At 51.9% G+C, this 25,318-nt stretch overlaps 1 protein-coding gene across 1 annotated transcript in view; it reads left to right on the forward strand.

Moving 5' to 3' along the window:
• The window catches only part of LOC137345916 (butyrophilin subfamily 1 member A1-like), a 148,022-nt gene that overhangs the window by 14,507 nt on the left and 108,197 nt on the right, over positions 1 to 25,318 (forward strand). The window contains exon 2 of the mRNA XM_068009162.1: positions 3,871 to 3,956. Coding sequence (XP_067865263.1) covers positions 3,899 to 3,956 — 58 coding nt within the window. The 5' untranslated portion in view covers positions 3,871 to 3,898. The remainder of the gene's footprint in view (positions 1 to 3,870; positions 3,957 to 25,318) is intronic.

The following is a 25,318-nucleotide window of genomic DNA, read 5'->3' on the forward strand; positions in this document are numbered from 1 at the left end:
GAAAATAATCAAATGCCACTCGAAGTCTCCATGCGGATTCGATGAAATAGTCTCTTAGTAGATAGGCATTCAGAACACTTCAGCTGCAGCAGGCATCAAACAGTTTTTTCAACGATGAGCACAGCAATAGGTCGACTTGATTTTTAAAAACCGACAATCTCTCAGTCGAAACTTTACTTCAGCAATACAAACGGTCTCTTCAAAGAGGTTTTTTTCCTCCTTAGGCAATTAACCTGGCCTGTAGCTCCTTGTAGAATTTTTGCTGAGAGGAATAGACAACTCTTTTCTTCAATAGCACGCTTTGCTGGTGAATCTCTCAAAAACTGGTTTCAGCCAGTTTTTACACAGTTAAATTTTTACAGCACCTCATGTGACCACTCTCTCCTGCTGTAGCCTAGGTAACAGGTGCAGCTGGCACGCTGTGCCTCAGAAATCCAAAAGCTTCTCTCCCTGTCTTAAAGGTACACTGTTTTAACAGAGTCTTAGAGACACACTGTTTCAAACAGAGGAGAAAATCAATTCAATTCCGTGACAGTGGGAAAGCCATTGAGTCAATTAATCTAATCAATTCTGTGGTATGAATGTTATTTGGCACTGGTTTGCCCACCAGATCTTGTAGACTGGTATCATCTGTTTTGGAGCAGTTATGAATGGAGCTGAACACTTAGAATCATCAGTCACCATCCCCACTGCTGACAGTGTGACAGAATGAGGTCATTAATGAAGAAGCTGCAAGTGGTTGGGCACAGACTGCTATCCTGTGGAACTCTGGCAGATATCCTGGGATTTTGATGATAAGCTCTTGAGAACTAGGAAAATCATCTTGTGTGTCAATTATGACTCTAGCCACTGGAGGACCTTCTCATTGACCTGCTTGCTGATGCTCAGTTCAGGTTCTACCAGAACCACTTTGCTCTAGGCCCTATTGCATCCTTGATCCAGACATGGATATAAGAGCTGACTGTCAGAGGACAAGTAAGACCAGCTGCCCTTGACATCAATGTAGCATCTGTCCGGGTATGACACCAAGGAGACCTAGCAAAATTGATGTCACCTGACTCTAATCGTGCCTCACCTAATCTGCAGAAATCCTTGTCCATGCCTTTGTTACCACCAGACTTGACTATTCTATTGCATTCCTGACTGGCCTCCCACATTCTACCCTCTGTAAATTTGAGATCATCCAACTCTGCTGCTCATATCCTAACTTGCACTGAATCTCACTCACACTTCACCCCTGTGCTCACTGATTTACACTGGTTCCTGCTTCAAAAAAACCTGCATTTTAAAATTCTAATCCTTGTTTTTAAATCACTTCATGGACTCACCCCTCCCTATATCTGCAATCTCCTCTATTGTCACAAAGCTCATCTAATTCTGGCCCCTTGAGCATCCCCGATTTTAATTGTTTCACTGTTGGTGGCCATGCCTTCAGTTGCCTCGGGCTGAAGCTCTGGAATACCCTCCCTACAGCTCTCTATTTCGCTTTCCTCCTTTAAGACTCTCCTTAAAACCTACCTCTTTAACCAAGCTTTTGGTCATTTGCCCTAATATCTCCTTATGTGGCTCAGTGCCATATTTTCTTTTAATAACGCTCCTCTGGAGGGCCTTCGGATGTTTTTATTACATGAAAGGTGCTATGTAACTGCAAGTTGTTACGATTAAGGGATCACCCACGATTTACAAGACCATGATGTGATTTTAATTCACAACCTTTGAGTTGCTAGTCCAGTACCATCTCACTCTGTTACCCAGATCACTAAAGTTCTTGGAGGGAAAACCATAGGCAGCCTATGGAATGTCCACTTGTGTTCTCAGCATGTACCACAGGACTGAAGTCTCCTCAACACAGAGACCAACAGAGATGTGCAAGTAGCATGTGAGTGAAACAAAGAGAGAGAGAGGTAGACAGACAAGGAGAATGACAGGAACAGTAGAGTCATTTTTTCTAATTACTAATGCCCCGTTTCCATGTGGAAAATGGACAAAACTGAATGAAAGTTTTGACAGAAATCTCTCTTGTCAGAGCTCCACCTTTCTGTGTATCACTCACACTTTGAGTGGGGAAATTGTTTGGCACCTAAAACCGGTGGGAGTTTCATTTTAATATTCAGTTGAATTTGGAATGAAATAGTTTGATGTCCAGACAATTTCCTGATGATTGTGCCGAAATAACTCCGTGATCTAGTCATTCATGTAAAGTGGCTTCCAGAGTTGCTCAGGTCTGAGGTATTTACTGAAATTTATTTAAGGAGCTGTGCAAGAAGACTGAACAATTTTCAGTCCATTTCTCTAAATGATTTGTTTTTTTAATTTGATTTTTGCACTAAGTAACATTTGTGTTAATTATTGTAATACACCTTTCACCTCTACAACAGTGACACAAATGGGTTTCCCAATGGGAATCCCCCAATGTCTGAGATCTTCAGAGGGTGAGAAGGACTAATGAAGAGCTGCCAAGGAAACCAGGTTTACCAGAGATATTGTGCAATCATTCATCAGTGTAGTCACACCGGATTCTACAGGCCAAGTGCACTGATCTCCATTCATTAGAGGAGCAGTTCCTGTTGGCACCAAATCTTGAGGAAAGTCATGACAACCTATTGGGAATGTCAATACCAGACAGCAAGGCCTGACTCACTGTAATGCAGGACCATACTTCCAATGCACAACAATCATAGTTTTTTATGAAAAACTCCAGAGACACAACACAATGCATAGAGGTGAAAAAAATGAGACACACAAATGTTCTCAAGATATAATATAAACATATCTCCGGAACTTCATGCCCAAAGAATTTATATTTCACGAAAAACTTTTGTAAGTGGTATACAGTGTTACAATCAGGTGAGAAAGATGTCTAGGGGTCCCTTTCAGCCTTCACCTGGTCATACTGTAATAGGATTTATTTTTAAATACACTGTGTTTTGAGCTCCCCCTTGGTGAAAGCTTGTTCACTGCTTTCCAATTATAAAGCAAAGAAATGAGCACAAACAGGCTTTCTTAGGTTTAAAAAAGAAAAGTGAAATTTATTAAAACCTAAACTTAAACTCTAATTCAGTTAATGCCTGTGGATACACACCACACCACACTCCAGCATGCATTAGTGATACACACATGCAAATAGAGACAGAAAAGAGCAGAAGAAAAATAAAGTGGAGAGGCATGAGGGAATATCCAAAGAGGGTTTTTTTGTTACTGTGCTTTGAGTTCGCTGTAGTCCTTGCTTATCAGTAGATCTTGCTTTTCGTTGGGGCCCAGTATTCTTCTTAAATTTTGTTCATTGTAGGAGACTTTTCTCTCTAGGGTTTCATGTGTCTTCAGTGGTTTTCAGTTCCATGAGAAAGAGATGGGAGCAGACAGGAGAGTGATGTTCTCAGCCCAGGAGCAAACGGCTTTCTTGTCTTCAACCACTGTTTCTCCAATTTAAAACTCCCCTAGTTGGCCAGCAAGTGGTCATGTGACCAACTGGTTTGACCAGGTCTCTTCTGTGTATTGGGACATCTTAGCAGTCAACCTTGAATGCCAGCTCCTCCACCTTCAACGTCTGGTAATCAAAAGTCCATTGTGGATTGAATGTGTCAGGGAATGGTCTTTTGTCCCTTTTAAACACTGTCTGTAAATATGCAAATGTATTTCCAGTCAAGGGTCTGGTGTTGCTTTCTTTTAAAAAGTAAGTTCTTTCTTTCCACCGGCAACAGTTTAAAAATCAAGTTCATGTGGCAAAATTGATGCGCCTCATTCTTGGCGGGTAGGGCCCTGCATGACAACAGTCAGTTTAACATGATATGTGTGCACTGGAGATATATGATTCCTGACAAATAATAAGACTATCACCTCTCTCTCACTCTCTCTCTCTGTCTCTCTCAGGTGATTATTCTTCTGCTAAGATCTTAAGATGAAAGAGGTTCATCACATTGTGCTGTTAACACTTGTGATTCTGGTCTCAGTATATGGTAAGGATCATTATAACTTGTTTTGTTATGTTTATATTTACTTCCAGTAGCCGCCCTATCGTGTTACTTACAATGAATCAGCAGATTCACTCCCTAATAATAATTGCACTATTTATGCAATGTAGGGGAGGATAATGTCAGGGTCCCTGATTACAGTGAATATGTTTAATTTCATTGTTATTAAATCATAATCTGGGTGTTTTTTATTGAAGCTTTGAGAATTCTGTTTCACAACTTTGACCATTATTCTGAGAAACTATGAATGACTGGACGGTGCGGGTGGATGGGGGTGATATTGGGTTCCACCAGTGTTGTGACAGCTAAGAGATTAACAGTATTGAGGAAGCGGAAGACCATGTGGAACGTGGCCTGAACTCACTCAATCCTTTGCAGATGCTCTCTCCTTCCCAGTTCCCATACCTATGTCAGCAACTGCTGTAAGAGTACATTTTGCACTTTACAAGGAGAACATAAGAAACAGGAGAGGGAGTAGACCATCCAGCCCCTCAAACCTGCTCCACAATTCAGTACAATCATTGCTGTTCTTTGGCTTCAACTCCACTTTCCCCCCTGTTCCCCATATCCCCTGTTTCCCTCAGAGAGCAAAAATCTGTCTTTCTCAGCCTTATCTATACTCAATGGTGGAGCATCCAGAACACTGGAGTAGAGAACTTCCAAGATTCACAGTCCTTCGAGTGAAGAAATTTCTCCTCATCTCAGTCCTAAATGATTGGCCCTTTATCCTGAGACTGTGCCCCATGTTCTAGCCAGGGGGAAACAACCTCTCAGTGTCTATCCTGCCAAGTCTCTTCAGAATCTTGTATGTTTCCTCTCATTCTTCTAAATTCCAGAGCAGATGGACCCAGTTTATTCAGCCTCTCATCATAGGACAACCCCCTTATCCCAGGGACCAATCTAATGAACCTTAGCAGTACTGCTTTCAATGCAAGTAAATTAATCATTAAATATGGAGACCAAAACTGCTCTCAGTACTTAAACAATTTAATCATTTAAAATGTAAAGAATGATTACATAGTTGGCAATAAATTTACATTAATTTGAGGTGAAAAAAAACAACAGGAAAGTTGATCCAACCATGGTGACAATAGAAATTAAAGATTGCATTAAATCAAAGGAAGAGGCTTATAAAGTTGCCAAAAAAGTAGTAAGCCTGAGGATTGGCAGCATTTTGGAATTCAGCAAAGGAGGACCAAGAAACTAATAAAGAAAGAGAACATAGAATAAGAAAGGAAACAAGCAAAAAACATAAAAACGGTCTGTAAAAGCTTCTAAAGATAGTAAAAAGGAATAGATTAGCAAAGACAAATGTGGGTCCATTACAGGCAGAGACAGGGGAGTTTATAATGGGGAATAAAGAAATGGCAGAGAAACTAAATAAATACTTTGTGTCTGTCTCCAAAGAGGAAAATACGAACAACCTCTCAGGAATACTAGAGAACCAAGAGACGAGCGAGAATGAGGAACTGAAAGAAATTAGTATTAGTAAAGATGTAATAACTGGAGACATTAACAGGACTGAAAGTTGATAAATCCCCTGGACCTGAAAGAGTTGGCTGTAGAGATGTGGATGCATTGGTGATCATCTTCCAAAATTCTACAGATTCTGGAATGGTTCCTGCAGATTGGAAGGTAGCAAATGTCGCCCCACTATTTAAGAAAGGAGGGAGGGAGAAAATGGGGAACTACAGAACTGTTAGCCTGACATCAGTAGTAGGGAAATTGCTAGAATCTATTATAAAGAATGCGATAACTGGACACTTAGAAAATAATGGTAGGATTAGGCAGAGTCAACTTGGATTTATGAAAGGGAAATTATGTTTGACAAAGCTGTTAGAGATTTTTGAGAATGTAACCAGCAGAATAGATAAGTGGGGAACCCGTGGATGTGGTGTATTTGGATGTTCCGAAGATTTTCAATAAGATCTCACACAGGAGGTTGGTGAGCAAAATTAGAGCGCATGGGATTGGAGGTAATATACTGGCATGGATTGACAATTGGTTAACAGACAGAAAACAGAGACTATGAATAAGCAGGTCATTCTCAGGTTGGCAGGCTGTGACTAGTGGGGTATCACAGGGATCAGTGCTTTGGCCCCAGATGTTCACAATCTATATCAATGATTGGCTGTGGGGACCAAATGTAATATTTCCAAGTTTGCTGATGATACAAAACTAATTGGGAATGTGAGTTGTGAGGAGGATGCAAAGAAACTTCAAGGAGATTTAGACAGTCTAAGTGAGTGGGCAAGAACACGGCAGATGGAATATAATGTGGAAAAATGTAAAGTTATCCACTTTGGTAGGAGAAACAGAAATACAGAGTATTTCTTAAATGGCGAAAGATTGGGAAGTGTTGATATCCAAAGAGACCTGTGTGTCCTTGTTCATAAGTCACTGAAAGCTAACATGCAGGTGCAGCAAGCAGTTAGGAAAGCAAATGGTATGTTGGCCTTTATTGCAAGAGGATTTGAGTACAGGAGAAAGACATCTTGCTGCAATTGTGTAGAACCTTGGTGAGACCGCATCTGGAGTATTGTGTACAGTTTTAGTCTCCTTACATAAGGAAGGATATACTTGCCATAGAGGGAGCATAACGGAGGTTCAGCAGACTGATTCCTGGGATGACAGGAATGTCCTAGGAGGAGAGATTGAGGAGACTGGGCCTGTATTCTCTAGAGTTTAGAAGAATGAGAGGTGATCTCATTGAAGCATACAAAATTCATACAGGGCTTGGCAGGGCAGCTGCAGAAGGGATGTTTCCTCTGGCTGGGGAGTCTAGAACAAGGGGACATAGTCTCAGAATAAGGGGCAGGCCATTTAGGATCGAGATGAGGAGGAATTTCTTCACTCAGAGGGTGGTGAATCTTTGGAATTTTCTGCCACAGAGGGCTGCCCCAGGAGGCTCAGTCGTTGAGTATGTTCAAAATGGAGATCGATAGATTTCTAGATATTAAAGATATCAAGGACGATGGGGATAGTGTGGGAAAATGGCATTGAGGTAGAAAATCAGCCATGATCGAGGTGAATGCTGGAGCAGGCACGAGGGGCCGAACTACCTACTCTTGCTCCTAATTCCCATGTTCACTAAAGCTATGTACAATTGTAGCAAGACCTTTTTATTCTTCCACTCCAATCCACTTTGAATAAAGGCCAACATTTCATTTACCTTCCTAATTAATTGCTGTACCTACATGCTAACTTCCTGTGTTCTTTGTACATGTGGTTAGTACTGCAGCCTCACAACTCCAGCGACCTGGGTTCAGTTCTGGGTACTGCCTGTGCAGAGTTTGCAAGTTCTCTCTGTGACTGTGTGGGTTTCCGCCGGGTGCTCCGGTTTCCTCCCACAGCCAAAGACTTGCAGGTTGATAGGTAAATTGTCCCCAGTGTAGGTAGGGAAAGTGGGATTAATGTAGGAGGGGATGTGGTAGGGAATATGGGATTAATGTAGGATTAGTATAAATGGGTGGTTGATGGTCAGCACAGACTCGGTGGGCTGAAGGGCCTGTTTCAGTGCTGTATCTCTCTATGACTCTAAGTACATCCAAATCTCTCTGAACATCAACATTTACAATTCTGATGCCTTTTAAAAAATATTCTGCCCTTCTATTCTTGCTACCAAAGTGAATACTGTCACACTTCTAGAACATAGAACATAGAACATAGAACAGTACAGCACAGTACAGGCCCTTCGGCGCACAATGTTGTGCCGAACCTTTAACCTACTCTAAGATCAAACTACCCACATACCCTTTATTCTACTATCATCCATGTACCTATCCAAGAGTCGCTTAAATGCCCCTAATGTATCTGCTTCTACTACCACCGCTGGCAGTGCATTCCACGCACCCACCACTCTCTGTGTAAAGAACCTACCTCTGACATCTCCCCGAAACCTTCCTCAAATCACCTGAAAACTATGCCCCCTGGTGATAGCCCTTTCCGCCTGGGAAAAAGTCTCTGACTATCCACTCTATCTATGCCTCTCATCATCTTGACTCTATCAAGTCACCTCTCATCCTTCTTCGCTCCAATGAGAAAAGCCCTAGCTCCCTCAACCTTTCTTCGTAAGACATGCCCTCCAGTCCAGGCAGCATCCTGGTAAATCTCCTCTGCACCCTCTCTAAAGCTTCCACATCCTTCCTGTAATGAGGAGACCAGAACTGAACACAATATTCCAAGTGTGGTCTAACCAGGGCTTTATAGAGCTGCAGCATAACCTCACGGCTCTTAAACTCAATCCCCCTGTTAATGAAAGCCAACACACCATACGCCTTCTTAACAACCCTATCAACTTGGGTGGCAACTTTGAGCGATCTATGGACATGGACCCCAAGATCCCTCTGTTCCTCCACACTACCAAGAATCATGTCTTTAAGCCTGTATTCTGCATTCAAATTCGACCTTCCAAAATGAATCACTTCACACTTTTCCAGGTTGAACTCCATCTGCCACTTCTCAGCCCAGCTCTGCATCCTGTCAATGTCCCGTTGCAACCTACAACAGCGTTCCACACTATCCACAACTCCAGCAACCTTCGTGTCATCGGCAAACTTGCTAACCCAGCCTTTCAATTCCTCATCCAAGTCATTTATAAAAATCACAAAGAGCAGAGGTCCCAGAACAGATCCCTGTGGAACACCACTGGTCACCGAGCTCCATGCCTTCTATGAGCCAGCCAATTCTGTATCCAGACTGCCGACTTTCCCTGTATCCCATGCCTCCTTACTTTCTGAATGAGCCTGCCATGGGGAACCTTATCAAACGCCTTGCTAAAATCCAAATACACCACATCCACCGCTCTTCCTTCATCAATGTGTTTTGTCACATCTTCAAAGAATTCAATAAGGCTTGTGAGGCATGACCTGCCCCTCACAAAGCCATGCTGACTGTCTCTAATCAAACTATGCCTTTCCAAATAATCATAAATCCTGTCTCTCAGAATCCTCTCCAATAATTTGCCCACTACCGACGGAAGACTGACTGGTCTATAATTCCCAGGGTTATCCCTATTCCCTTTCTTGAACAAGGGAACAACATTTGCCACCCTCCAATCATCCGGTACTACTCCAGTGGACAGTGAGGACGCAAAGATCATCGCCAAAGGCGCGGCAATCTCTTCCCTCGCTTCCCGTAATATCCTTGGGTATATCCCGTCTGGCCCCGGGGACTTATCTGTCCTCATGTCTTTCAAAATTTCCAGCACATCCTCCCTCTTAACATCAACCTGTTCGAGCATATCAGCCTGTTTCACGCTGTCCTCACAAACGACCAGGTCCCTCTCACTATTGAATACTGAAGCAAAGTATTCATTTAGGACCTCCCCTACCTCCTCTGACTCCAGGCACAAGTTCCCTCTACTATCCCTGATCGGCCCTACCCTCACTCTGACCATCCTCTTGTTCCTCACATAAGTGTAGAATGCCTTGGGATTTTCCTTAATCCTACCCGCCAAGACTTTTTCATGTCCCCTTCTAGCTCTCCGAAGTCCATTCTTCAGTTCCTTCCTGGCTACCTTGTAACCCTCTAGAGCCCTGTCTGATCCTTGCTTCCTCAACCTTAAGTAAGCTTCCTTCTTCCTCTTGACTAGCTGTTCCACATCTCTTGTCATCCAAGGTTCCCTCACCCTACCATCCCTTCCTTGCCTCATTGGGACAAACCTATCCAGCAGTTGCAGCAACTGCTCCCTAAACAACCTCCACATTTCTGTCGTGCCTTTCCCTGAGAACATCTGTTTCCAATTTAAGCTCCCCAGTTCCTGCCTAATAGCATTGTAATTCCCCCTCCCCCAATTAAATAGTTACCCATCCCAACTGCTCCTATCCCTCTCCATGACTATTGTAAAGGTCAGGGAGTTGTGATCACTATCACCGAAATGCTCTCCCACCGAGAGATCTGCCACCTGGCCTGGTTCGTTGCCAAGCACCAAATCCAACATAGCCTCCCCTCTAGTTGGCCTATCTACATATTGAGTCAGGAAACCTTCCTGGACACACCTGACAAAAACTGCTCCATCCAAACTATTTGCACTAAGGAGGTCCAATCAATATTAGGGAAGTTGAAGTCACCCATGACAACAACCCTGTTACTTCTGCACCTTTCCAAAATCTGCCTCCCAATCTGTTCCTCCGTGTCTCTGTTGCTATTGGGGGGTCTATAGAAAACTCCCAATAAAGTGACAGCTCCTTTCCTGTTTCTGACTTCCACCCATCATGACTCAGTAGACAAACCCTCCTAGACGACCTTCCTTTCTGCAGCTGTGATACTATCCCTGATTAGCAATGCCACTCCCCACCTCTTTTACCTCCCTCCCTATTCCTTTTGAAACATCTAAACCCCGGAACATCCAACATCCATTCCTGCCCCTGTGATATCCAAGTCTCCGTAATGGCCACAACATTGTAGCTCCAAGTACTGATCCATGCTCTAAGTTCATCACCCTTATTCCTGACACTTCTGCACATTATACGCCATCCACCATCTTGTTGCCCACTCATTTAGCCTGTCTATATCTCTTTGTAGCCTCTTTGTGTCCTCCTCATAGCTTACATTCCCACCGAGCTTTGTATCATCAGCAAATGCAGACACATTACTCTCCATCTCTTCGTCTAAGTCATTCATATAGATTGTAAATAGCTGAGCCCCCAGCCCCGCTCCTTGTGGCACTCTATTAGTTACAGCCTGCCAACTTGAAGCAGCCCTGTTTATCCCTACTGTTTGTTTCCTTTCTGTTAACCTATCCTCCATGCATACTAATATATGACCCCCAACTCCAGGAATCCTTATCTTGTATTTTGCCCTTTTGTGTGGCACCTTATCAAATGCCTTTTGGAAATTCAAGAATACCACACCTACTGGTTCCCCTTTATCTACCCTACTAGTTACATCCTCAAAAAAACATAAAGTTGTCAAACAGGATTTCCCGTTAGTAAAACCGTGTTGACTTTGTCTGATCATACTCGAGTGCATTTTTAAGACTTGCTTAATAATAGATTCCAGCACTTTCCCAATGACTGATGTCAGACTAACTGGTCTCTCTCTCTCCTTTCTTGGTGTTACATTTGCTAACTTCCACTCCACTGGGACTGTTCTAGGATCTAGGGAATTTTGGAAAATGCTAACCAGCCCATCTTCTACCTCTGCAGATATCTCTCTTAGAGCACGAAGATGCAGGTCATCAGATCCTGGGGATTTATTGGATTTTAATCCTGTAAATTTCCTCTGCTGATATCAATTACCTTAATTTCTTCACTCTTATTGGCCCCTAGGTTACCCTCTATGTAACTTGTGTCTTCTACTGTGAAGACAGACAAAAAATATTTGTTCAACGTCTCTGCCAAGCAGATAATAACATCATGGCATCTGGGAATCCCGACAAGCCAAACTGATAGATCACAGCCCAGTTTGAAACTTAGATAAATGAATTGGATTTTCTCCTCAAGGTAATTTATTTGACTCAGTATAGCACTGATGCCTTGCTGTGGACTGTGAAAGCTTACAAATAATTGAGAGAGACCAGTATTGGGTCTGCATATCAAGCACTTTTCAGTGTTTCATGAGTATTTTCTATCTTGAGTGACCAGACCACCTGACTGGTCTTCACCTTTCAGGTTGAAGCCTTGCCATCTCACAATAACTGGAAATTCAATGTGCCAATAATAGCCGGACAAGTTGAGAAATCTCCAAGCTTTTTCTAGGTCCTGGAGCAGATCCAGTTTATAGTGAACTCTGCCTGATTGGGATCTATTTTCACCACCCACACGAATATAACGATTTAATCTTTTCCAGCCTTAACTGCCAACCTTGCTGTCATTCACTGTTTAATATGACACTGTCAGGGGTGAGATGTTTTTCATATTCCTGACTAAAGATGGTTATTTGATCAATGTATATCAGATTCTAATACCAGTTCCCGATCAGAATGGAAACCACAATCCATGGGAACACAATATGCAGAACTCCACTGTCATCACTTCCTCTGTTACAATGGTGCGATCTCATGAAGTTGGGAGGCTGTTGATTGAGAGGCTGGCGATCGGGAGGGTTGGGGGGAGGTTTGAGATCGGGAGAATTGGGGGAAGGTTTGAGATCGGGAGGGTTGGGGGAAGGTTTGCCATCGGGAGGGTTGGGGGAAGGTTTGAGATCGGGAGGGTGGGGAGGAGGTTTGTGATGGGGAGGGTTGGGGGAAGGTTTGAGATCGGGAGGGTTGGGGGAAGGTTTGAGATCGGGAGGGTTGGGAGGATGTTTGAGATCGGGAGGGTTGGGGGGAGGTTTGTGATCGGGAGGGTTGGGAGGAGGTTTGAGATCGGGAGGGTTGGGGGGAGGTTTGAGATCGGGAGGGTTGGGGGGAGGTTTGTGATGGGGAGGGTTGGGGGAAGGTTTGAGATCGGGAGGGTTGGGGGAAGGTTTGAGATCGGGAGGGTTGGGGGAAAGGTTTGTGATCAGGAGGGTTGAGATCGGGACGGTTGGGGGGAGGTTTGTGATCAGGAGGGTTGGGGGGAGGTTTGAGATCGGGAGGGTTGGGGGAAGGTTTGAGATCGGGAGGGTGGGGAGGAGGTTTGTGATCGGGAGGGTTGGGGGAAGGTTTGCCATCGGGAGGGTTGGGGGAAGGTTTGAGATCGGGAGGGTGGGGAGGAGGTTTGTGATGGGGAGGGTTGGGGGAAGGTTTGAGATCGGGAGGGTTGGGGGAAGGTTTGAGATCGGGAGGGTGGGGAGGAGGTTTGTGATGGGGAGGGTTGGGGGAAGGTTTGAGATCGGGAGGGTTGGGGGAAGGTTTGAGATCGGGAGGGTTGGGGGGAGGTTTGTGATTGGGAGGGTTGGGAGGAGGTTTGTGATCTGGAGGGTTGGGAGGATGTTTGAGATCGGGAGGGTTGGGGGGAGGTTTGAGATCGGGAGGGTTGGGAGGAGGTTTGTGATCGGGAGGGTTGGGAGGATGTTTGAGATCGGGAGGGTTGGGGGGAGGTTTGTGATTGGGAGGGTTGGGAGGAGGTTTGAGATCGGGAGGGTTGGGGGGAGGTTTGAGATCGGGAGGGTTGGGGGGAGGTTTGTGATGGGGAGGGTTGGGGGAAGGTTTGAGATCGGGAGGGTTGGGGGAAAGGTTTGTGATCGGGAGGGTTGGGGGGAGGTTTGTGATCAGGAGGGTTGGGGGGAGGTTTGTGATCAGGAGGGTTGGGGGGAGGTTTGAGATCGGGAGGGTTGGGAGGAGGTTTGTGATCAGGAGGGTTGGGGGGAGGTTTGAGATCGGGAGGGTTGGGAGGAGGTTTGTGATGGGGAGGGTTGGGGGAAGGTTTGAGATCGGGACGGTTGGGGGGAGGTTTGTGATCAGGAGGGTTGGGGGGAGGTTTGAGATCGGGAGGGTTGGGAGGAGGTTTGTGATGGGGAGGGTTGGGAGGATGTTTGAGATCGGGAGGGTTGGGAGGAGGTTTGAGATCGGGAGGGTTGGGGGGAGGTTTGTGATCGGGAGGGTTGGGAGGAGGTTTGTGATGGGGAGGGTTGGGAGGATGTTTGAGATCGGGAGGGTTGGGAGGAGGTTTGAGATCGGGAGGGTTGGGGGGAGGTTTGTGATCGGGAGGGTTGGGAGGAGGTTTGAGATCGGGAGGGTTGGGAGGATGTTTGAGATCGGGAGGGTTGGGAGGAGGTTTGAGATCGGGAGGGTTGGGGGGAGGTTTGTGATCGGGAGGGTTGGGAGGAGGTTTGAGATCGGGAGGGTTGGGAGGAGGTTTGTGATCGGGAGGGTTGGGGGGAGGTTTGAGATCGGGAGGGTTGGGGGGAGGTTTGTGATGGGGAGGGTTGGGGGAAGGTTTGAGATCGGGAGGGTTGGGGGAAGGTTTGAGATCGGGAGGGTTGGGGGAAAGGTTTGTGATCAGGAGGGTTGAGATCGGGACGGTTGGGGGGAGGTTTGTGATCAGGAGGGTTGGGGGGAGGTTTGAGATCGGGAGGGTTGGGAGGAGGTTTGTGATGGGGAGGGTTGGGAGGATGTTTGAGATCGGGAGGGTTGGGAGGAGGTTTGAGATCGGGAGGGTTGGGGGAAAGGTTTGTGATCAGGAGGGTTGAGATCGGGACGGTTGGGGGGAGGTTTGTGATCGGGAGGGTTGGGAGGATGTTTGAGATCGGGAGGGTTGGGAGGAGGTTTGAGATCGGGAGGGTTGGGGGGAGGTTTGTGATCGGGAGGGTTGGGAGGAGGTTTGAGATCGGGAGGGTTGGGAGGAGGTTTGCGATCGGGAGGGTTGGGAGGAGGTTTGCGATCGGGAGGGTTGGGGGGAGGTTTGAGATCGGGAGGGTTGGGGGGAGGTTTGTGATCGGGAGGGTTGGGAGGAGGTTTGAGATCGGGAGGGTTGGGAGGAGGTTTGAGATCGGGAGGGTTGGGAGGAGGTTTGCGATCGGGAGGGTTGGGGGGAGGTTTGAGATCGGGAGGGTTGGGGGGAGGTTTGAGATCGGGAGGGTTGGGAGGAGGTTTGTGATGGGGAGGGTTGGGGGGAGGTTTGTGATCGGGAGGGTTGGGGGGAGGTTTGAGATCGGGAGGGTTGGGAGGAGGTTTGAGATCGGGAGGGTTGGGAGGAGGTTTGAGATCGGGAGGGTTGGGGGGAGGTTTGCGATCGGGAGGGTTGGGGGGAGGTTTGAGATGGGGAGGGTTGTGGGGAGGTTTGAGATCGGGAGGGTTGGGAGGAGGTTTGAGATCGGGAGGGTTGGGAGGAGGTTTGCGATCGGGAGGGTTGGGGGGAGGTTTGAGATCGGGAGGGTTGGGAGGAGGTTTGTGATGGGGAGGGTTGGGGGGAGGTTTGTGATCGGGAGGGTTGGGGGGAGGTTTGAGATCGGGAGGGTTGGGGGGAGGTTTGTGATGGGGAGGGTTGGGAGGAGGTTTGTGATCGGGAGGGTTGGGGGGAGGTTTGTGATCGGGAGGGTTGGGAGGAGGTTTGAGATCGGGAGGGTTGGGGGGAGGTTTGTGATCGGGAGGGTTGGGAGGAGGTTTGTGATCGGGAGGGTTGGGAGGAGGTTTGAGATCGGGAGGGTTGGGAGGAGGTTTGAGATCGGGAGGGTTGGGAGGAGGTTTGCGATCGGGAGGGTTGGGGGGAGGTTTGAGATCGGGAGGGTTGGGAGGAGGTTTGTGATGGGGAGGGTTGGGGGGAGGTTTGAGATCGGGAGGGTTGGGGGGAGGTTTGAGATCGGGAGGGTTGGGAGGAGGTTTGTGATGGGGAGGGTTGGGGGGAGGTTTGTGATCGGGAGGGTTGGGGGGAGGTTTGCGATCGGGAGGGTTGGGAGGAGGTTTGCGATCGGGAGGGTTGGGGGGAGGTTTGAGATCGGGAGGGTTGGGAGGAGGTTTGCGACGGGAGGGTTGGGAGGAGGTTTGTGATGGGGAGGGTTGGGGGGAGGTTTGTGATCGGGAGGGTTGGGGGGAGGTTTGTGATCGGGAGGGTTGGGGGGAGGTTTGAGATCGGGAGGGTTGGGAGGAGGTTTGTGATGGGGAGGGTTGGGGGGAGGTTTGTGATCGGGAGGGTTGGGGGGAGGTTTGTGATCGGGAGGGTTGGGAGGAGGTTTGAGATCGGGAGGGTTGGGAGGATGTTTGAGATCGGGAGGGTTGGGGGGAGGTTTGTGATCGGGAGGGTTGGGGGGAGGTTTGTGATCGGGAGGGTTGGGAGGAGGTTTGAGATCGGGAGGGTTGGGGGGAGGTTTGTGATCGGGAGGGTTGGGAGGAGGTTTGAGATCGGGAGGGTTGGGAGGAGGTTTGTGATGGTGAGGGTTGGGAGGAGGTTTGTGATCGGGAGGGTTGGGGGGAGGTTTGTGATGGTGAGGGTTGGGAGGAGGTTTGTGATCGGGAGGGTTGGGGGGAGGTTTGTGATGGTAAGGGTTGGGAGGAGGTTTGAGATCGGGAGGGTTGGGGGGAGGTTTGTGATCGGGAGGGTTGGGGGGAGGTTTGTGATAGGGAGGGTTGGGAGGAGGTTTGAGATCGGGAGGGTTGGGAGGAGGTTTGTGATCGGGAGAGTTGGGGGGAGGTTTATGTTCAGGAGGGTTGGGGGGAGGTATGTAATTAGGAGGGTTGGGGGGAGGTTTGTGATCTGGAGGGTTGGAGGGAGGTTTATGTTCAGGAGGGTTGGGGGGAGGTATGTAATTAGGAGGGTTGGGGGGAGGTTTGTGATCTGGAGGGTTGGAGGGAGGTTTATGTTCAGGAGGGTTGGGGGGAGGTATGTAATTAGGAGGGTTGGGGGGAGGTTTGTGATCTGGAGGGTTGGAGGGAGGTTTGAGATCGGGAGGGTTGGAGGGAGGTTTGAGATCGGGAGGGTTGCGGGGAGGTTTGTGTTCAGGAGGGTTGGGGGGAGGTTTGTGATCTGGAGGGTTGGGGGGAGGTTTATGTTCAGGAGGGTTGGGGGGAGGTATGTAATTAGGAGGGTTGGGGGGAGGTTTGTGATCTGGAGGGTTGGAGGGAGGTTTGAGATCGGGAGGGTTGGAGGGAGGTTTGAGATCGGGAGGGTTGGGGGGAGGTTAGTAATCGCGAGGGTTGGTGGGAGGTTTGTGTTCAGGAGGGTTGGGGGGAGGTTTGAGATTGGGAGGGTTGGGGGGAGGTTTGAGATCGGGAGGGTTGGGGGGAGGTTTGTGATCGGGAGGGTTGTGGGGAGGTTTGTGATCGGGAGGGTTGGGGGGAGGTTTGCGTTCAGGAGGGTTGGGGGGAGGTTTGAGATTGGGAGGGTTGGGAGGAGGTTTGTGATCGGGAGGGTTGGGAGGAGGTTTGTGATGGGGAGGGTTGGGGGGAGGTTTGAGATTGGGAGGGTTGGGGGGAGGTTTGAGATCGGGAGGGTTGGGAGGAGGTTTGTGATCGGGAGGGTTGGGAGGAGGTTTGTGATGGGGAGGGTTGGGAGGAGGTTTGAGATTGGGAGGGTTGGGGGGAGGTTTGAGATCGGGAGGGTTGGGAGGAGGTTTGTGATCGGGAGGGTTGGGAGGAGGTTTGTGATGGGGAGGGTTGGGGGGAGGTTTGAGATCGGGAGGGTTGGGGGGAGGTTTGTGATCGGGAGGTTTGGGAGGAGGTTTGTGATGGGGAGGGTTGGGAGGAGGTTTGAGATCGGGAGGGTTGGGAGGAGGTTTGAGATCGTGAGGGTTGGGAGGAGGTTTGTGATGGGGAGGGTTGGGGGGAGGTTTGAGATCGGGAGGGTTGGGGGGAGGTTTGAGATCGGGAGGGTTGGGAGGAGGTTTGTGATGGGGAGGGTTGGGGGGAGGTTTGTGATGGGGAGGGTTGGGGGGAGGTTTGTGATCGGGAGGGTTGGGGGGAGGTTTGAGATCGGGAGGGTTGGGAGGAGGTTTGAGATCGGGAGGGTTGGGAGGAGGTTTGCGATCGGGAGGGTTGGGAGGAGGTTTGAGATCGGGAGGGTTGGGAGGATGTTTGAGATCGGGAGGGTTGGGGGGAGGTTTGTGATGGGGAGGGTTGGGAGGAGGTTTGAGATCGGGAGGGTTGGGGGGAGGTTTGAGATCGGGAGGGTTGGGAGGAGGTTTGAGATCGGGAGGGTTGGGAGGAGGTTTGAGATCGGGAGGGTTGGGAGGATGTTTGAGATCGGGAGGGTTGGGGGGAGGTTTGAGATCGGGAGGGTTGGGAGGAGGTTTGAGATCGGGAGGGTTGGGAGGAGGTTTGCGATCGGGAGGGTTGGGAGGAGGTTTGCGATCGGGAGGGTTGGGAGGAGGTTTGAGATCGGGATGGTTGGGAGGAGGTTTGAGATCGGGAGGGTTGGGAGGAGGTTTGCGATCGGGAGGGTTGGGAGGAGGTTTGAGATCGGGAGGGTTGGGAGGAGGTTTGAGATCGGGAGGGTTGGGAGGATGTTAGAGATCGGGAGGGTTGGGGGGAGGTTTGTGATGGGGAGGGTTGGGGGGAGGTTTGTGATCGGGAGGGTTGGGAGGATGTTTGAGATCGGGAGGGTTGGGGGGAGGTTTGTGATCGGGAGGGTTGGGAGGAGGTTTGTGATGGGGAGGGTTGGGAGGAGGTTTGAGATCGGGAGGGTTGGGAGGAGGTTTGAGATCGGGAGGGTTGGGAGGATGTTAGAGATCGGGAGGGTTGGGGGGAGGTTTGTGATGGGGAGGGTTGGGGGGAGGTTTGTGATCGGGAGGGTTGGGAGGAGGTTTGTGATGGGGAGGGTTGGGAGGAGGTTTGAGATTGGGAGGGTTGGGGGGAGGTTTGCGATCGGGAGGGTTGGGGGGAGGTTTGTGATGGTGAGGGTTGGGAGGAGGTTTGTGATCGGGAGGGTTGGGGGGAGGTTTGTGTTCAGGAGGGTTGGGGGGAGGTTTGTGATCTGGAGGGTTGGGGGGAGGTTTATGTTCAGGAGGGTTGGGGGGAGGTATGTAATTAGGAGGGTTGGGGGGAGGTTTGTGATCTGGAGGGTTGGGGGGAGGTTTGAGATCGGGAGGGTTGGGGGGAGGTTTGAGATCGGGAGGGTTGGGGGGAGGTTAGTAATCGCGAGGGTTGGTGGGAGGTTTGTGTTCAGGAGGGTTGGGGGGAGGTTTGAGATCGGGAGGGTTGGGGGGAGGTTTGAGATCGGGAGGGTTGGGGGGAGGTTTGTGATCGGGAGGGTTGGGGGAAGTTTGTGATCGGGAGGGTTGGGAGGATGTTTGAGATCGGGAGGGTTGGGAGGATGTTTGAGATCGGGAGGGTTGGGAGGAGGTTTGTGATGGGGAGGGTTGGGGGGAGGTTTGAGATCGGGAGGGTTGGGGGGAGGTTTGTGATCGGGAGGGTTGGGGGGAGGTTTGTGATCGGGAGGGTTGGGGGGAGGTTTGTGATCGGGAGGGTTGGGGGGAGGTTTGAGATCGGGAGGGTTGGGGGGAGGTTTGTGATCGGGAGGGTTGGGGGGAGGTTTGTGATCGGGAGGGTTGGGGGGAGGTTTGAGATCGGGAGGGTTGGGGGGAGGTTTGTGATCGGGAGGGTTGGGGGGAGGTTTGAGATCGGGAGGGTTGGGGGGAGGTTTGAGATCGGGAGGGTTGGGGGGAGGTTTGTGATCGGGAGGGTTGGGGGGAGGTTTGAGATCGGGAGGGTTGGGGGGAGGTTTGTGATCGGGAGGGTTGGGGGGAGGTTTGTGATCGGGATGGTTGGGGGGAGGTTTGAGATCGGGAGGGTTGGGGGGAGGTTTGAGATCGGGAGGGTTGGGGGGAGGTTTGTGATCGGGATGGTTGGGGGGAGGTTTGAGATCGGGAGGGTTGGGGGGAGGTTTGAGATCGGGAGGGTTGGGGGGAGGTTTGTGATCGGGAGGGTTGGGGGGAGGTTTGTGATCGGGAGGGTTGGGGGGAGGTTTGAGATCGGGAGGGTTGGGGGGAGGTTTGAGATCGGGAGGGTTGGGGGGAGGTTTGTGATCGGGGTGGTTGGGGGGAGGTTAGTGATCGGGAGGGTTGGGGGGAGGTTTGAGATCGGGAGGGTTGGGGGGAGGTTTGTGATCGGGAGGGTTGCGGGGAGGTTTGTGATCGGGAGGGTTGGGGGGAGGTTTGAGATCGGGAGGGTTGGGGGGAGGTTTGTGATCGGGAGGGTTGGGGGGAGGTTTGAGATCGGGAGGGTTGGGGGGAGGTTTGAGATCGGGAGGGTTGGGGGGAGGTTTGTGATCGGGAGGGTTGGGGGGAGGTTTGAGATCGGGAGGGTTGGGGGGAGGTTTGAGATCGGGAGGGTTGGGGGGAGGTTTGTGTTCAGGAGGGTTGGGGGAGGTTTGTGATTAGGAGGGTTGGGGGGAGGTTTGAGATCGGGAGGGTTGGGGGGAGGTTTGAGATCGGGAGGGTTGGGGGGAGGTTTGAGATCGGGAGGGTTGCGGGGAGGTTTGTGTTCAGGAGGGTTGGGGGGAGGTTTGAGATCGGGAGGGTTGGGGGGAGGTTTGCGTTCAGGAGGGTTGGGGGGAGGTTTGAGATTGGGAGGGTTGGGGGAAGGTTTGAGATCGGGAGGGTGGGGAGGAGGTTTGTGATGGGGAGGGTTGGGGCAAGGTTTGAGATCGGGAGGGTTGGGAGGATGTTTGAGATCGGGAGGGTTGGGGGGAGGTTTGTGATCGGGAGGGTTGGGAGGAGGTTTGAGATCGGGAGGGTTGGGGGGAGGTTTGAGATCGGGAGGGTTGGGGGGAGGTTTGTGATGGGGAGGGTTGGGGGAAGGTTTGAGATCGGGAGGGTTGGGGGAAGGTTTGAGATCGGGAGGGTTGGGGGAAAGGTTTGTGATCAGGAGGGTTGAGATCGGGACGGTTGGGGGGAGGTTTGTGATCAGGAGGGTTGGGGGGAGGTTTGAGATCGGGAGGGTTGGGGGAAGGTTTGAGATCGGGAGGGTGGGGAGGAGGTTTGTGATCGGGAGGGTTGGGGGAAGGTTTGCCATCGGGAGGGTTGGGGGAAGGTTTGAGATCGGGAGGGTGGGGAGGAGGTTTGTGATGGGGAGGGTTGGGGGAAGGTTTGAGATCGGGAGGGTTGGGGGAAGGTTTGAGATCGGGAGGGTGGGGAGGAGGTTTGTGATGGGGAGGGTTGGGGGAAGGTTTGAGATCGGGAGGGTTGGGGGAAGGTTTGAGATCGGGAGGGTTGGGGGGAGGTTTGTGATTGGGAGGGTTGGGAGGAGGTTTGTGATCTGGAGGGTTGGGAGGATGTTTGAGATCGGGAGGGTTGGGGGGAGGTTTGAGATCGGGAGGGTTGGGAGGAGGTTTGTGATCGGGAGGGTTGGGAGGATGTTTGAGATCGGGAGGGTTGGGGGGAGGTTTGTGATTGGGAGGGTTGGGAGGAGGTTTGAGATCGGGAGGGTTGGGGGGAGGTTTGAGATCGGGAGGGTTGGGGGGAGGTTTGTGATGGGGAGGGTTGGGGGAAGGTTTGAGATCGGGAGGGTTGGGAGGAGGTTTGTGATCAGGAGGGTTGAGATCGGGACGGTTGGGGGGAGGTTTGTGATCAGGAGGGTTGGGGGGAGGTTTGAGATCGGGAGGGTTGGGAGGAGGTTTGTGATGGGGAGGGTTGGGAGGATGTTTGAGATCGGGAGGGTTGGGAGGAGGTTTGAGATCGGGAGGGTTGGGGGGAGGTTTGTGATCGGGAGGGTTGGGAGGAGGTTTGTGATGGGGAGGGTTGGGAGGATGTTTGAGATCGGGAGGGTTGGGAGGAGGTTTGAGATCGGGAGGGTTGGGGGGAGGTTTGTGATCGGGAGGGTTGGGAGGAGGTTTGAGATCGGGAGGGTTGGGAGGATGTTTGAGATCGGGAGGGTTGGGAGGAGGTTTGAGATCGGGAGGGTTGGGGGGAGGTTTGTGATCGGGAGGGTTGGGAGGAGGTTTGAGATCGGGAGGGTTGGGAGGAGGTTTGTGATCGGGAGGGTTGGGGGGAGGTTTGAGATCGGGAGGGTTGGGGGGAGGTTTGTGATGGGGAGGGTTGGGGGAAGGTTTGAGATCGGGAGGGTTGGGGGAAGGTTTGAGATCGGGAGGGTTGGGGGAAAGGTTTGTGATCAGGAGGGTTGAGATCGGGACGGTTGGGGGGAGGTTTGTGATCAGGAGGGTTGGGGGGAGGTTTGAGATCGGGAGGGTTGGGAGGAGGTTTGTGATGGGGAGGGTTGGGAGGATGTTTGAGATCGGGAGGGTTGGGAGGAGGTTTGAGATCGGGAGGGTTGGGGGAAAGGTTTGTGATCAGGAGGGTTGAGATCGGGACGGTTGGGGGGAGGTTTGTGATCGGGAGGGTTGGGAGGATGTTTGAGATCGGGAGGGTTGGGAGGAGGTTTGAGATCGGGAGGGTTGGGGGGAGGTTTGTGATCGGGAGGGTTGGGAGGAGGTTTGAGATCGGGAGGGTTGGGAGGAGGTTTGCGATCGGGAGGGTTGGGAGGAGGTTTGCGATCGGGAGGGTTGGGGGGAGGTTTGAGATCGGGAGGGTTGGGGGGAGGTTTGTGATCGGGAGGGTTGGGAGGAGGTTTGAGATCGGGAGGGTTGGGAGGAGGTTTGAGATCGGGAGGGTTGGGAGGAGGTTTGCGATCGGGAGGGTTGGGGGGAGGTTTGAGATCGGGAGGGTTGGGGGGAGGTTTGAGATCGGGAGGGTTGGGAGGAGGTTTGTGATGGGGAGGGTTGGGGGGAGGTTTGTGATCGGGAGGGTTGGGGGGAGGTTTGAGATCGGGAGGGTTGGGAGGAGGTTTGAGATCGGGAGGGTTGGGAGGAGGTTTGAGATCGGGAGGGTTGGGGGGAGGTTTGCGATCGGGAGGGTTGGGGGGAGGTTTGAGATGGGGAGGGTTGTGGGGAGGTTTGAGATCGGGAGGGTTGGGAGGAGGTTTGAGATCGGGAGGGTTGGGAGGAGGTTTGCGATCGGGAGGGTTGGGGGGAGGTTTGAGATCGGGAGGGTTGGGAGGAGGTTTGTGATGGGGAGGGTTGGGGGGAGGTTTGTGATCGGGAGGGTTGGGGGGAGGTTTGAGATCGGGAGGGTTGGGGGGAGGTTTGTGATGGGGAGGGTTGGGAGGAGGTTTGTGATCGGGAGGGTTGGGGGGAGGTTTGTGATCGGGAGGGTTGGGAGGAGGTTTGAGATCGGGAGGGTTGGGGGGAGGTTTGTGATCGGGAGGGTTGGGAGGAGGTTTGTGATCGGGAGGGTTGGGAGGAGGTTTGAGATCGGGAGGGTTGGGAGGAGGTTTGAGATCGGGAGGGTTGGGAGGAGGTTTGCGATCGGGAGGGTTGGGGGGAGGTTTGAGATCGGGAGGGTTGGGAGGAGGTTTGTGATGGGGAGGGTTGGGGGGAGGTTTGAGATCGGGAGGGTTGGGGGGAGGTTTGAGATCGGGAGGGTTGGGAGGAGGTTTGTGATGGGGAGGGTTGGGGGGAGGTTTGTGATCGGGAGGGTTGGGGGGAGGTTTGCGATCGGGAGGGTTGGGAGGAGGTTTGCGATCGGGAGGGTTGGGGGGAGGTTTGAGATCGGGAGGGTTGGGAGGAGGTTTGCGACGGGAGGGTTGGGAGGAGGTTTGTGATGGGGAGGGTTGGGGGGAGGTTTGTGATCGGGAGGGTTGGGGGGAGGTTTGTGATCGGGAGGGTTGGGGGGAGGTTTGAGATCGGGAGGGTTGGGAGGAGGTTTGTGATGGGGAGGGTTGGGGGGAGGTTTGTGATCGGGAGGGTTGGGGGGAGGTTTGTGATCGGGAGGGTTGGGAGGAGGTTTGAGATCGGGAGGGTTGGGAGGATGTTTGAGATCGGGAGGGTTGGGGGGAGGTTTGTGATCGGGAGGGTTGGGGGGAGGTTTGTGATCGGGAGGGTTGGGAGGAGGTTTGAGATCGGGAGGGTTGGGGGGAGGTTTGTGATCGGGAGGGTTGGGAGGAGGTTTGAGATCGGGAGGGTTGGGAGGAGGTTTGTGATGGTGAGGGTTGGGAGGAGGTTTGTGATCGGGAGGGTTGGGGGGAGGTTTGTGATGGTGAGGGTTGGGAGGAGGTTTGTGATCGGGAGGGTTGGGGGGAGGTTTGTGATGGTGAGGGTTGGGAGGAGGTTTGAGATCGGGAGGGTTGGGGGGAGGTTTGTGATCGGGAGGGTTGGGGGGAGGTTTGTGATAGGGAGGGTTGGGAGGAGGTTTGAGATCGGGAGGGTTGGGAGGAGGTTTGTGATCGGGAGAGTTGGGGGGAGGTTTATGTTCAGGAGGGTTGGGGGGAGGTATGTAATTAGGAGGGTTGGGGGGAGGTTTGTGATCTGGAGGGTTGGAGGGAGGTTTATGTTCAGGAGGGTTGGGGGGAGGTATGTAATTAGGAGGGTTGGGGGGAGGTTTGTGATCTGGAGGGTTGGAGGGAGGTTTATGTTCAGGAGGGTTGGGGGGAGGTATGTAATTAGGAGGGTTGGGGGGAGGTTTGTGATCTGGAGGGTTGGAGGGAGGTTTGAGATCGGGAGGGTTGGAGGGAGGTTTGAGATCGGGAGGGTTGCGGGGAGGTTTGTGTTCAGGAGGGTTGGGGGGAGGTTTGTGATCTGGAGGGTTGGGGGGAGGTTTATGTTCAGGAGGGTTGGGGGGAGGTATGTAATTAGGAGGGTTGGGGGGAGGTTTGTGATCTGGAGGGTTGGAGGGAGGTTTGAGATCGGGAGGGTTGGAGGGAGGTTTGAGATCGGGAGGGTTGGGGGGAGGTTAGTAATCGCGAGGGTTGGTGGGAGGTTTGTGTTCAGGAGGGTTGGGGGGAGGTTTGAGATTGGGAGGGTTGGGGGGAGGTTTGAGATCGGGAGGGTTGGGGGGAGGTTTGTGATCGGGAGGGTTGTGGGGAGGTTTGTGATCGGGAGGGTTGGGGGGAGGTTTGCGTTCAGGAGGGTTGGGGGGAGGTTTGAGATTGGGAGGGTTGGGAGGAGGTTTGTGATCGGGAGGGTTGGGAGGAGGTTTGTGATGGGGAGGGTTGGGGGGAGGTTTGAGATTGGGAGGGTTGGGGGGAGGTTTGAGATCGGGAGGGTTGGGAGGAGGTTTGTGATCGGGAGGGTTGGGAGGAGGTTTGTGATGGGGAGGGTTGGGAGGAGGTTTGAGATTGGGAGGGTTGGGGGGAGGTTTGAGATCGGGAGGGTTGGGAGGAGGTTTGTGATCGGGAGGGTTGGGAGGAGGTTTGTGATGGGGAGGGTTGGGGGGAGGTTTGAGATCGGGAGGGTTGGGGGGAGGTTTGTGATCGGGAGGTTTGGGAGGAGGTTTGTGATGGGGAGGGTTGGGAGGAGGTTTGAGATCGGGAGGGTTGGGAGGAGGTTTGAGATCGTGAGGGTTGGGAGGAGGTTTGTGATGGGGAGGGTTGGGGGGAGGTTTGAGATCGGGAGGGTTGGGGGGAGGTTTGAGATCGGGAGGGTTGGGAGGAGGTTTGTGATGGGGAGGGTTGGGGGGAGGTTTGTGATGGGGAGGGTTGGGGGGAGGTTTGTGATCGGGAGGGTTGGGGGGAGGTTTGAGATCGGGAGGGTTGGGAGGAGGTTTGAGATCGGGAGGGTTGGGAGGAGGTTTGCGATCGGGAGGGTTGGGAGGAGGTTTGAGATCGGGAGGGTTGGGAGGATGTTTGAGATCGGGAGGGTTGGGGGGAGGTTTGTGATGGGGAGGGTTGGGAGGAGGTTTGAGATCGGGAGGGTTGGGGGGAGGTTTGAGATCGGGAGGGTTGGGAGGAGGTTTGAGATCGGGAGGGTTGGGAGGAGGTTTGAGATCGGGAGGGTTGGGAGGATGTTTGAGATCGGGAGGGTTGGGGGGAGGTTTGAGATCGGGAGGGTTGGGAGGAGGTTTGAGATCGGGAGGGTTGGGAGGAGGTTTGCGATCGGGAGGGTTGGGAGGAGGTTTGCGATCGGGAGGGTTGGGAGGAGGTTTGAGATCGGGATGGTTGGGAGGAGGTTTGAGATCGGGAGGGTTGGGAGGAGGTTTGCGATCGGGAGGGTTGGGAGGAGGTTTGAGATCGGGAGGGTTGGGAGGAGGTTTGAGATCGGGAGGGTTGGGAGGATGTTAGA

This window comes from Heterodontus francisci, chromosome 29 (genome assembly GCF_036365525.1).
Source record: "Heterodontus francisci isolate sHetFra1 chromosome 29, sHetFra1.hap1, whole genome shotgun sequence".
Classification (NCBI taxonomy): domain Eukaryota; kingdom Metazoa; phylum Chordata; class Chondrichthyes; order Heterodontiformes; family Heterodontidae; genus Heterodontus; species Heterodontus francisci.